This window comes from Geotrypetes seraphini, chromosome 4, assembly GCF_902459505.1.
Source record: "Geotrypetes seraphini chromosome 4, aGeoSer1.1, whole genome shotgun sequence".
In the NCBI taxonomy this organism is placed as follows: Eukaryota; Metazoa; Chordata; class Amphibia; order Gymnophiona; family Dermophiidae; genus Geotrypetes; species Geotrypetes seraphini.
In genome coordinates this window covers 120,820,798-120,833,421 of record NC_047087.1, presented here as the reverse complement: position 1 = coordinate 120,833,421, position 12,624 = coordinate 120,820,798, and the positions used below count along the sequence as shown (strand labels likewise).

At 39.8% G+C, this 12,624-nt stretch overlaps 1 protein-coding gene across 2 annotated transcripts in view; it reads left to right on the top strand.

Moving 5' to 3' along the window:
• Positions 1 to 12,624, top strand: part of CFAP44 (cilia and flagella associated protein 44) — a 553,092-nt gene that overhangs the window by 225,492 nt on the left and 314,976 nt on the right. For both annotated transcript variants that reach the window (XM_033943382.1, XM_033943381.1), the window contains exon 15: positions 11,599 to 11,751. In XM_033943382.1, the coding sequence (XP_033799273.1) occupies positions 11,599 to 11,751 (153 nt within the window). The remainder of the gene's footprint in view (positions 1 to 11,598; positions 11,752 to 12,624) is intronic.

Sequence of the window (12,624 nt, the reverse complement as noted above, 5' to 3'; positions counted from 1 at the left end):
GTCTAGCCTTACCTGCGTACGTTCTGGCTTAGCAGGACCTTGTCTAACTTTGTCATGAATCCCTGGAATGTGTTTTCCCCTATAACAGCCTCCGGAAGAACGTTCCAGTTTTCCACCATTCTCTGGGTGAAGAAGTATTTATTTACGTTTGTATGGAATCTATCGCTTTTTAACTTTAGAGAGTGCCCTCTCGTTCTCCCTACCTTGAAGAGGGTGAACAACCTGTCTTTATTTACTAAGTCTATTCCCTTCATTATCTTAAATGTTTCGATCATGTCCCCTTTGTCTCGTCTTTTCAAGGGAGAAGAGGCCCAGTTTCTCTAATCTCTCACTGTACGACAACTCCTCCAGCCCCTTAACCATTTTAGTTGCTCTTCTCTGGACCCTTTCGAGTAGTACTGTGTCCTTCAAGTACGGCGACCAGTGCTGAATGTAGTATTCCAGGTGGGGGCGTACCATGGCCTGGTTCTGCAGCATAATAACCTTCTTTGATCTGTTCTTGATCTCCTTCTTAATCATTCCTAGCATTCTGTTCGCCCTTTTCACCGCCGTCGCACATTGCGTGCACGTCTTCATCGACTTGTCAACCAGTACTCCCAAGTCTCTTTCCTGGGGGGTCTCTCCAAATACCGCCCCGTACATCCTGTATTCGTGTATAAGATTTTTGTTACCGACATGCACCACCTTACACTTATCCATGTTAAATCTCATTTGCCCTGTCGCGGCCCATTTCTCGAGCGTGTTTATGTCATGTTGCAGGTCTTCGCAATCCTTCTGCGTCTTCACTACTCTGAATAACTTCGTATCATCTGCAAATTTAATCACCTTGCTCATCATACCAATTTCCAAGTCGTTTATAAATATGTTGAAGAGCACGGATCCAAGCACCGAACCCTGCGGCACTTCACTTGTGACGCTTTTCCAGTCCGAGTATGGTCCATTAACCCCACTCTCTGTTTCCTATCTGCCAACCAATTTTTAGTCCATGTGAGTATTTCACCCTCGATTCCATATCTCGCAATTTTTTGAATTAGTTGTTCATGCGGGACCTGCCAAAAATACCATGACTAATATTAAAAAGATGAATGTAAAAGCCATACATCTGAATCTAAGAAACTAAACATGAAGATGGTTGCTTAAAGTAATGAAAAGAGTAAGAATTTACCTTGCAGAAGATTGAGGGTGTCTCGAGCGAGTAACGCCAAGTTAGAAAGCTGAGCATTGGGGTATGTGGCTTGTATGTGCAGCTGGATGGTTGGGTGAAAGAGCGGCTCCGCAGATATAGGCTTAAAAGAAGAGAAAATAAGCTATAAAAGTTAGTTCCTCTAGTGATATTTATGAACTCTGAGCATAATATGGCATAGGGTAAACAGATAAAAGGGGATGCGGCTGGTGCGAGCTCAGGTAGCGCAAAAAGATCTAAGCCTGAGCCGGGGACTAAAAGAAGATAGTGGTGATATTTTGTCAGAGCTCAGACAAATCAAAGATATTGTTTCTAGCAATTCACAAAAGCTCCAAGAGGTCAAAGATGAAGTAGCAAACCTTACAAAACGGGTAGAGCTTATTGATCTCAAATTGGATCAACTAGAGAAAAGGACGGAGGCAAATGGATATGAGATTCAGCAATACAAGGTGGACAGGAAAATAATGGATAATATGGCAAAAGACTTGGAAGACTGTATTAATAGAGGAAAAAGGAACAATTTGAGAATAATCGGGATACCGGAGGGAGTGGAAAAAAACGACCCGATTTCCTTTCTAGAAAACTTTCTTCCAAAGGTCCTACCCCTTACAACAAAATTTCCACTTGAATTTGAAAGGACTCACAGGATCCCAGCACAGAGGTCGAATAAACAACTGGGGCCTTTAATTTTTAAACTTTTGAGACATGAACAGGTTATGGAAATTATCTGACTAGCAAAAGAAAACAAAAATTTGAAGTGCCAGGATTCAAAAATACATATTGTGCCTGATTTTGCTAAAAGCACTGCATATAACTGCCAAGACATTGGCCTCAAAATCCCCACGCTGATTCGCACCAGACCACATCCTCCCCCAAAAAAACCCTCGAAGAATCAACCATGCTTCTTTAAAGTCTGTTTCCCCTGCCAATCTCCCCAACCTTGCCTCTGACTCACTCACCCCAGTCCCAATGCTTTATTGCAATGCAAGATCCGCTTGCAACAAGATTCAAATTCTGAAGGACCTACTTGAAGATTCTGACCCTGGTTTCCTATGCATCACGGAATCATGGATTAAAAAAGATGACCTATTTACACAAAATGAACTCTGCTCCCATGGCTACCAAGGTCTCTTTTCACCTAGATCTAACTGTAAAGGAGGTGGCCTGGCAATTCTCTACAAATTCTATTTCGATGTTCAGCTCCTCGAAAGGGGTTGCCACACCTCACTAGAATACATGCTTGCTTCCGTCAACGATGAACTTCACCCTCACCCACTGGGCATCCTGCTCCTATACCACCCACCTACCCCTTGGAACAACTCCTCCGAACTCATCCTTGAGACTATAACAAACGCCTTCCTCAAGTTCCAAAGATTATTGATCATCGGAGACATCAATCTCCACCTAGACGACATCACCAGCAAGGATACGATTGAACTTATTAGCTTCCTCACCTCCCTTGGCCTCACGCCCCCTGCACCATCCCCAACCCATGAAAAGGGGCACACACTAGACCTCATTAGCTTCCTCGACCTTACTGCTCACAAGACGTCAATTAACGACACTTGCTGGGAACATGTCTCCTGGTCTGACCACTTCCTAGGGGCTTTCTGTCTCCCCATCTTTGTGTCGCACCTTGGGGCTCTACCCCGCACTTCCAACCCCATTATCTTCCGCAAAAAAAATCACAAGCGACCTGTTCTTGTCTAAATTTCTCAATCTATTCTCCTCTGCCCCTAAGCCTTCAGATTCAGGTACTAATTGGCATAACTGGGTCGCTTTCTCCAAATCCACCTATCTTTCCCTCGCCCCCCTTTCCACTAAATCCATCTCCTATCCCCGCAAGGCCCCTTGGTTCCTCCCATATCACAGAGAGCTAAAACGGAAATGTCAAGCTCTGGAGCGCATATGGAAAAAATCAAAATGTTCTATAGACAGACAGTCCTGGAGAGTCAATATCAAGCTGTACAATACAGCGCTAAAAAAAGCAAGAAAGAACTTCTATGGTGACAAAATCTCCAGGTCCAACAATCAAAGCAGTACACTATTCAACATCTGGCGCTCCCTAACCTCCAAAAGAGACCCCACCGTGCTCCCCTCCTCTCCCTCAGCCAATGTTCTAGCAAAATTCTTCAACGATAAGGTTTCTTCCTTGAGATGCTCCTTTCCTCCTTCAGTCTCTTACAACTCCTTAGTGCCCACCGATTCCACTCCCACCCTAATGGTCTCCAACCCTATCCCAGCTGACAGATCCTGGACCACCTTTGAGCACGTATCTGAATCCCTGGTCCTCAATCTCTGCCTCAAACTGAAATCCTGTAATTGCTCCTTGGACCCATTCCCCTCCTACCTATATGAGAACATTCCCGCTCAGGCTATTTCTTCTATCACCATTCTCATAAACTCCGCCCTTCAGTCGGGCCATTTCTCCCCAGAAATGGGTCATATCGCCTTGACCCCACTACTGAAAAAATCTGACCTTGACCCTTCCATACCATCCAGCTATGGCCCAATTGCAAATATCTCTTTCCTAACTAAGATGCTAGAGTCCATCATTTCTTCCCAACTCTCATCATACTTAGAGAGATTCTCTATTCTTTTACCCTATCAATATGGCTTTCGTCCTAACTTCAGCACCAAATCCCTACTGTCTTCCCTGATATCAAGGGTTCAACAACTTCACTCTCAAAACAAGTTCGCCGTCCTCCTACAATTTAACCTTTCCGCTGCTTTCGACGTTGTTCACCATGATATTCTTGTTTACCAACTCTCTGAGATAGGTATCAACTCCACAGTCCTAGGTTGGTTCTCTAAATTCCTCCGCTCTCATTCTTACATTGTTAACATGAATGACACCTCATCCTCCCCCTGGAAACCGAATTGTGGAGTCCCGCAAGGCTCTCCACTATCCCCTATCCTTTTCAACATCTATATGTCCTCCCTAAAACTCCTCCACCTATCCCCCCTTGAAACAATATACACTTATGCAGACGACATCCTCGTCCTCCTCGAGTCCGATTCGAACCTCACCGACCTGTCTAAGAACATATCCTCTTGTATAATGAACCTACAATCCTGGGCCCACACTGTGCAAATGAAATTGAATGAGTCCAAAACAAGACTTCTTTGGCTCGGTCCAAAACTAGATCACCTACCCACCTCCATCCCACTACCCTCTGGCTCCTCTCTGCAGCTTGAGTTCTCGAGCAAGGTCTAGGGCATCATCATTGATTCCACATTGTCCTTCAATGACCACCTCCAATCCTTGGTAAAAAAATGCTTTTTCAGCCTTCACATGCTGAGGAAAGTTAGATCCTGCTTCCATCAAAAACATTTTACTCTCCTTGTCCAATCTATCATCCTCTCCAGATTGGACTATTGCAACTCTATCTACTTAAGTCTAACTAAGAAAAACCTCCACAGACTCCAACGGATTCAGAATGCCGCGGCCAAGCTCATCTTCGCTAAAAGTAAATTTGACCATGTCTCCCCGCTCCTGGCCAAGCTCCACTGGCTTCTGATAATCACCAGGGTCCACTATAAATGCGCCTGTTTAGCTTACAAAATCCTATATGGTATCCTCCCTCCCTTTATTCCTCTTTCTTGGAATTCCTCAAACCCTAATACCACCAGATCCTCCCACAAATTAAAACTATCCTTCCCCTCGCTAAAAGGCATTTTCCACACAGGAAAGCTAGGGACCTCCCTCCACTTCAAAATCACTGAGCTTTGGAACAACCTTACCTCCCCTCTTCGGAACTTGAGCTCTCTCCATGTTTTCCGCAAACATCTGAAAACCTGGCTTTTCTAAAAAAATGTAAGTCTCCCTCCAACTTAGGAATCAAGGAAACTCTTATATCTTGGCATCCCAAGTCCTCTAAATTTTCTTCACACTTCTACCTCTAACCCTCTGTTGTAGTTCCTTCCTATTTCTCCTACTGTAAACCACGTCAAGCTCTACGAACGTGGAGATGATGCGGTATACAAACCTAAGGATTAGATTAGATTAGATATAAAAGGAAAAAAACTTGGAAATGCATCCAATGCTGAGATCTCTTGGTGCCATAATGAGGGTAACATATGCCAATAAGACTTTAAACTTTGAAGATCCTATAAAATTACAGGAATTTCTGGATAACTGTGAGCAACCAATGTCATCATGAAAGGATATAATACACTGCACAACAAAGTTTTTGCTTCCTGAACACTGCTGGGTGTTTCTTATAGAATTTTGGGTGCTGATCATGAATATTACATCAAAAATTACCCATCACGTACCATTTCAGAGAAATCTTCAATTTTGTCGTGATTTTTTCTTATATTTGGATGCAAACAATTTTTTCTCCCATAAGTGTCTTATCAACAACGGTTTGTGCCGCCTGGGTATGTCCATGCATAAAATCTAGCCAGGTTGGAAGCTGTTTTATGGAAGATGACATCCTGGGCATGTCTGGGCAGGTCTGAACGAGCTTGCGCTGTCTCACCATGCTATAATGGTGGCTTCCATACACCGATCCTGCTCATTTGGTTAATATAGATAGTCCGTGTGTGTATATAGTATCAGTATAGTAAAGTATAGTAGTATAGTAGCTGTAGCAATATAACAGTAAGTAAGCTTGATGCTATAGACGTTTTGGTGTCGGGCAATATGTCTCGTCGGTGTCGTAACAGCCGCGACACATTCTGCTATATCTGTGGGGAATATACACTTACGCCTCAGAGACGTTCGATGACTGCCCTTGTAAAGAAAGCCTATCATCTGTATTTTGGCTGCAAAATAGGTGATCAAGACAAGCAATGGGCGCCTCACATTTGCTGTGCGACATGTGCTGTTAGTCTGAGAGCCTGGCTCAGAGGTACTCGAAAGACGATGCCATTTGCTGTTCCGATGATATGGCGAGAACAGAAAGACCATGTGACGGACTGTTATTTCTGTTTGACTAATGTGTCTGGTTTCTCTGCCAAAAACAAGAAGTCAATTGAATATCCTAATCTGCCTTCAGCAATGAGACCCATGCCACATGATGACAGTCTTCCAGTTCCGAAACCACCAGAGGATTGGACCTTAGACGAACCAGATGAAGAAACTGCAGTGCAGGGTTCTAACAGTGACATTGACCCGGATTTTGAACCATCCTCATCAGGCGATCCACATCTGATAACACAGTCCGAATTGAACGATTTGGTCAGAGATTTGGGTCTGTCAAAAGCAAAAGCTGAGCTGCTAGGTTCGAGACTGCAGGAATGGTGTTTGCTATCACCAGGTACGAAAATTTCTGTGTTTCGAGACCGGCATCATGATATAACCAAATTTTTTGCACAAGTCGACAGTCTCTGTTTCTGTTGTGACATTGAAGGATTGTTCTCGGTCTTTGGTTGTGATCACAACCCGGAAGAGTGGCGTCTTTTCATTGATTCGTCAATGTTAAGCCTGAAAGCTGTTCTGTTGCACAATGGCAACGTTTATCCTTCAGTACCTGTTGGCTATGCAGCACATATGAAAGAAACATATGAGAATATGGAAATGTTACTAAAGTATGTCCAGTATACCAGGTATAACTGGAATATCTGTGGAGACCTCAAAGTCGTTGCTCTGTTACTAGGACTGCAGCTTGGCTATACAAAGTACTGCTGTTTCATCTGCGAATGGGACAGCCGAGACAGAGAGTCGCACTATTCTAGAAAGAACTGGCCACTCCGTAAAAAGTTAGTTCCAGGACAGAAAAATGTAGCACATGAATCGCTTGTTGACCCGACAAAGATATTTTTGCCTCCTCTTCACATTAAACTGGGACTCATGAAGAATTTTGTGAAAGCAATGAACAAGGAAGGGGAAGGTTTTCGTTATTTAAGACAGATGTTCCCAAGAATAACTGATGCCAAGATCAAAGAGGGTATTTTTGTTGGCCCCCAGATCAGACATGTTATGAGTGACAAGCGATTTGAAGATCTGTTAGTTGGGCCGGAAAAAATTGGCTGGAAAGCCTTGAAAGACGTTGTTGACAATTTTCTGGGCAATTACAGAGCCCCAAACTACATTCAGCTGGTAGACAAACTTCTCAAAGCATACAAGAGAATGAAGTGCAATATGTCACTCAAGATTCATTTCCTCCATTCACACTTGGACTTCTTCCCCGCAAATCTCGGTGCTGTGAGTGACGAGCACGGTGAAAGGTTTCATCAAGACATAGCTACGATGGAGAAACGATACCAGGGCAATTGGAATCCGTCAATGCTTGCCGACTATTGTTGGATGCTACAACGTGATGCACCAGACACTGAATATAAAAGAAACTCGGGAGCAAAACACTTTTAATTCTGTTTCATTTAGTCGCTTGTGCGAAACGTAAACTTGACTATATATTTTATTGTCAGTAAACATAAAAATGTCTATTTCTCATAGTTCTTACGTGATGCAGTAAAACCAAAACCATATTTGAGCATACCAAGTTGGTACCTGTCATAATCACCAAAAACTTTTCAGGAATCAAGACTTAACCAAAAAATTGTTGTGCAGTGATATTAAACATTTCTATTATTGTGAATGTTTTTCTGGGAAAAAGGAATGAATGAAAATTACTTTCATTACTTTTAGTTTAGTTTATTTCTTTAAATTATTTTCAAGTTGAAGTTCTCCATAGGTAATGAGAGTATTCGACAAATGGAATCTTTTTTGAATAAACTGTTTAAACTGTCATTGAGGCAAGGTAAAAAAAAAGGAAATTCTCTTTAGAATGCTTCAACTAGAATGCTGAATATATATGCAAATAAATATGATGGCTGATAGAACATAAGAAGAACGGCAGAAGAGGCATTCTATTTCTGAAACGAAACATAGTAATGAACTGAAGCAGCAGATACGGAACTAATGCACAGATGAAGATGACGTAGGAAAGATAAATTAAAAAGAAGGAACACTGAAGAAACAGATAGCTAAGAGCCACCAAAAGAAAGTTCTCTGGATGAACTGAAGCGATTTCTGTGGTACAAAGGACAAATTTGAACCGCTTGTGACCGCCAAGAAACTTCAAAAGTCTGGCCTTGAAATCAGGCTGTGAACAGAGGAGATATTGAAAAAGCAGAAGAGCTGAGTGATGCCTTAGCCACTCGTGAGATGGGTGTAAAAATTGCCCACGTTGTAGCTTGCCGTAACTTTATGAAAGCTAAGCAAGAGGAAGAGGCTTCACAAGAAGTTCAGAAGAAAAGGAAGCTTGCCTGGGGATTCGAAGCCAAGAAAAGGTGGGAAACAAAAAGCAACATGGGCTACATGTGACCGTGTCCGGCACCTTTTTTGGTATGATGTATGAGGATAATGGCCAAGAATGAGGTCTCTGGATTTGCAAAGACCATATTAAACTGAACATGGAGCTAGCGTGTATATTATAAGGAAAGTGTACATTTACAATGCTCTTGTCCGGTATCTGCTCAGAGTGTAAGAAAGTGCCTGGCTCAGGTGCCTTGCCACAGTACAGGAACCTCGAGAGCCATTCATCCGGACCTTCAAAGAAAATGAGATTCGATGTGTTGATGTTGGTTATGTGGAAAGAAGAAACACAAACAGCAATGTATTTAATACTATGCACTGTATATCCTATGAGATATTTTATTATTATTAATTTAAATTATAACGAGACACAGAAATATATATAAAGGGAAAGTTCAATGAATTTGATAAGTATATCGGATGTTAGATATAGGGGCATACAGAACTGGAAAGTAAAGCATTAAATAGAGATAAGATCAAAAGGATATTATAGGGTTATAATTTATGTAATTTAGGTATTATAAATTGAATTACATATTCAAGGGATACTGGAAATATATAATATGTTTAACAACACACACAAAAATTTGAGTTCATATAATAATTTACATATTAATATTATATTGAATATTTGCAAACTTTTATTTTAAATCTGAATTTAGAGTCATATTGTATTCAAAATTATAATATTATAACATCTATTATGCTTTTAAAGTATGAATGGGATTTTTTAATTAGAATGGTTGGTGCTGATGCATAAACTAGTATCTTGGAAGAAGTATATATAATTTATGATTAATATGGGAAACTATTACTGAATGAATTGGATAGCTTATGGTAATTACTAATAAGATTAATTAATTTTGCCTGTAAGGAGTTTCTTGTCACCTGGTCTTACATGTGCATTTCTAAGTTCTCACAATTAATTTGGGAGGGAATGGGAAGGAGGGGATGGGGATATAGGAAAATAGGAATGAGAGATTAGGGATTTTATTTTAGATTTAAAAATTGGGGAAAATGAACATTTATTGAATACTCATTATAATTTGATTTATTTGATATATATTATATATTATATAATATAAGTGAATGCATATGAAATGGTAGGGTTGGGGGGGATAATTTTCATTAATTTAAGATGACTGTAATAGTAAGTCAAGTGATGTTTTTAAGTTCAAATGTTGTTTCCTGATACACTTGTTATAAGTTGTAAAAATGAATAAAGACTTTTTTAAAAAAAAGAAAGCTGAGCATTGTGGAGCGCTTAGAAGGACATCAATAAAAAGCTGGCGGTCAAAGTTGAAGAGGACGTAGATGTGTGTTTAAAAATTTTGTTTGTATAAAATAAAACATAAATAGAAATAAAACTGAAAATGAAGATGAAAATAAAAATATAAGTAATAATGATAAAAATAGATAAGACTATAAATGTGAAGAATTAAGTATATATGGTGTGCACTGAGACATAACATCATAAAAAAGCAACTAAAATATGCTCAGACTGAGCAGTAGTGGCTCATGGCCAGTAGGGGGTGATATCTATTGGACAGTAATGGAATGGACATCAGGTCATGATAGTGCAGTATTTTGTGGAATTTTTCTACAAAAATGGCCTGCTTTTCATATGATTCTGGGTAACTCTAGTTAGATTCAAGCATATGTGTTAGTTAAGGCCACGCCCAATAGAAGCGTACGAAAAATTGGTGAATAAAAATCTGAATATGGATGTAGCCAAGGCCAGAAAAATACACTACAGATTAATATTAAGAAAAAGCATAATAATATTTTTTTATGTACTTTGCTATTAAGCTAGATCATGGAGGAAATCAGGATATACATGGACTCCATTTTGTTTTCTGTCTTTCTGTATCTTCTGTGTCTTGAACTCCATTTTGTGTCAGTGACTTTCTGTCTCTGTCTGTCTTTGTTCAGAGTTTTCCCGCTTCTAGCATCGTGGTTCTAATTGATACCAGATGTGCCTTAGGCTGGTTAGAAAAAGTATATGAGATTACGTATCCCAAACTGAGATATAACATGCATTAAGAATGAATGAAAATACATGGTCTGAATGGATGTGGGGCCCCAAGCAAGTGCTGAATGGATTGTGCAAGAATTTGTACTAAAGTGAAATGTTTTATATAAAAGCAATACTAAGAAAAAATCCTGAACACAGCATCTTGAAATGGTTAAGATAGGAAGGCTTCTATGTGAGGATCAATGTAATGTAATTTGAAGCTGTCAGCTTAGGGAGAGGGGCAAGCAGCCCCTCCTTCTCCTCTTTCTCTAAGGCTAAGAATATTTCAGCACCCTTTTAACAAATGTAGATTCTCTTGAATATTGGATATGTTATAAAATGTTAATGTATATTCAGAAATGAATGAAAACAAAACAAATATGATTTCTGAAAATTTTAAACATGTAGAGGAATTTTCTTTGTCTAACTTTTAAGACCACCTCTGTTAGTTTTGATTGGCTGACAGCCAATGATGTCACACTGAACTAAAAGTATATAATGAGGAGCTTCGAAGTATCGAGTTGAGCTCGTTATCAGAAGGCCAGCATTTTGGCAACTATAACGACCTCCCACTAACGCAACTATTCTTTCAACTATTCTTTTGAGTTTCATAATTGAAAAATAAAAACAATAAAATTAAATATTTTGGTAAATCTTGCGTTAGCGTCATTTTCCATGTTTTTGTTATTTTTCACACCTTGAGTGAAAGCTAGCAGCGTAATTGGTAACTGCAGCTTTATGAGTGTGCTGGTGTCCAATACCCATGCTCAAGACCTAGAGTGATATCATAAGTGCTGCGTACATGCATTGAGTGATGTTAAAGCCTAAAAAACAGCTGTGCCTCGAACAAATAAGAAAAATTAATTATATGAATTGATCAATACTACTAATCAGTTTTGAGGCAGTAATGTAAAAGTTATAGTAGCTATGTTCCAGTATCAACAAACTTGTAAAATTAGAAACTAGTGATCTTAAAAAGTTGATTCTAATAGCCAAATGTATCCCTTATATCATGGTATAAGACAAATCTATTGGGTCAACAAAGAAAATAAAAGGTCAGAAAGCTGAAAGAATGCAAAATTCGCAAGTGGTTCCAGGCTTTTGCACACCACTGTATCTTGTGTCATTTCTTTCCAGGAGAAAAACATGCTTCTGGTGCTATGTGAGAATGGATTTGCAGTCCAGGTCCCTGCTCCAAGCAGTAAGATACAGAATCTGGAGTCCACATATGAGATCTATGGTCTGCCCATACAATGCTTCCATTTCTACAGCATTAAATCCAGGATTAAGGTACAGAATTAGCCTGTAGAAACATAGAGAATAAAGCAGTGAAAGAGAAAGGAATATGAAGGAAGAAAATGTGGGTAGCAGATTAGGGCCTCTTCTACTAAACAGCGCTAGCGGTTTTAGTGCTGGGAGCTACGCTGAATGACCTGCACTGCTCCCAACGCTCATATGAACTCTAGGAGCATCAGGAGCAGCGCGGCTCCCCACGCTAAAATTGCTAGCACGGTTTTAGTAGAAGAGGGGGTAAGTCTAAGTTAACCTAATAGTTTACAGATCTGTTAAGCTCACTACAGTGTTGATAGATCTTAAGATGGTCAGTTCTTAAGGATTTAAGAAGGATAGTCTCTCATTTTGTTTAAAAAAAATATTATTTTCACACTCTCTGCAAAACTGAGCAAACCATTCAGTCTATTTCATTTCAGTGAGGCGGTATGACATATCTTACACCAAGCTCACACCTCTCAAAATATCATTTGAAAGTTGACTGCCCTATATAGTAGTTGAATATCTAGGATTTTAAGATTTATAACCAGGATCATAAGCATTCCTACCAGAACACCTGGCCTTGGTCACATGTGCTGAACACAGATAATCCCTAAGCAAATACAGGACCACAAACTGAAAGTACTAATATATACAAACAAAACCCTAAGATGCAAGACTCTGCATGCAGTACACCCCCCCAGAGAAATAGAAACAAATGCATTTCTTCCTGAACAGTGCAAAATATAGACAGCAGAAATTTCTCAAAACTGACACATTTCAGTCACTAAATTGAAAATAAAATTATTTCCCCTACTGTTGTTGCCTGGTGATTTTGGTTTTCAAAGATAAGAGAAATCCCTAAAGAGTATATACCACAGAAAAATACTATAA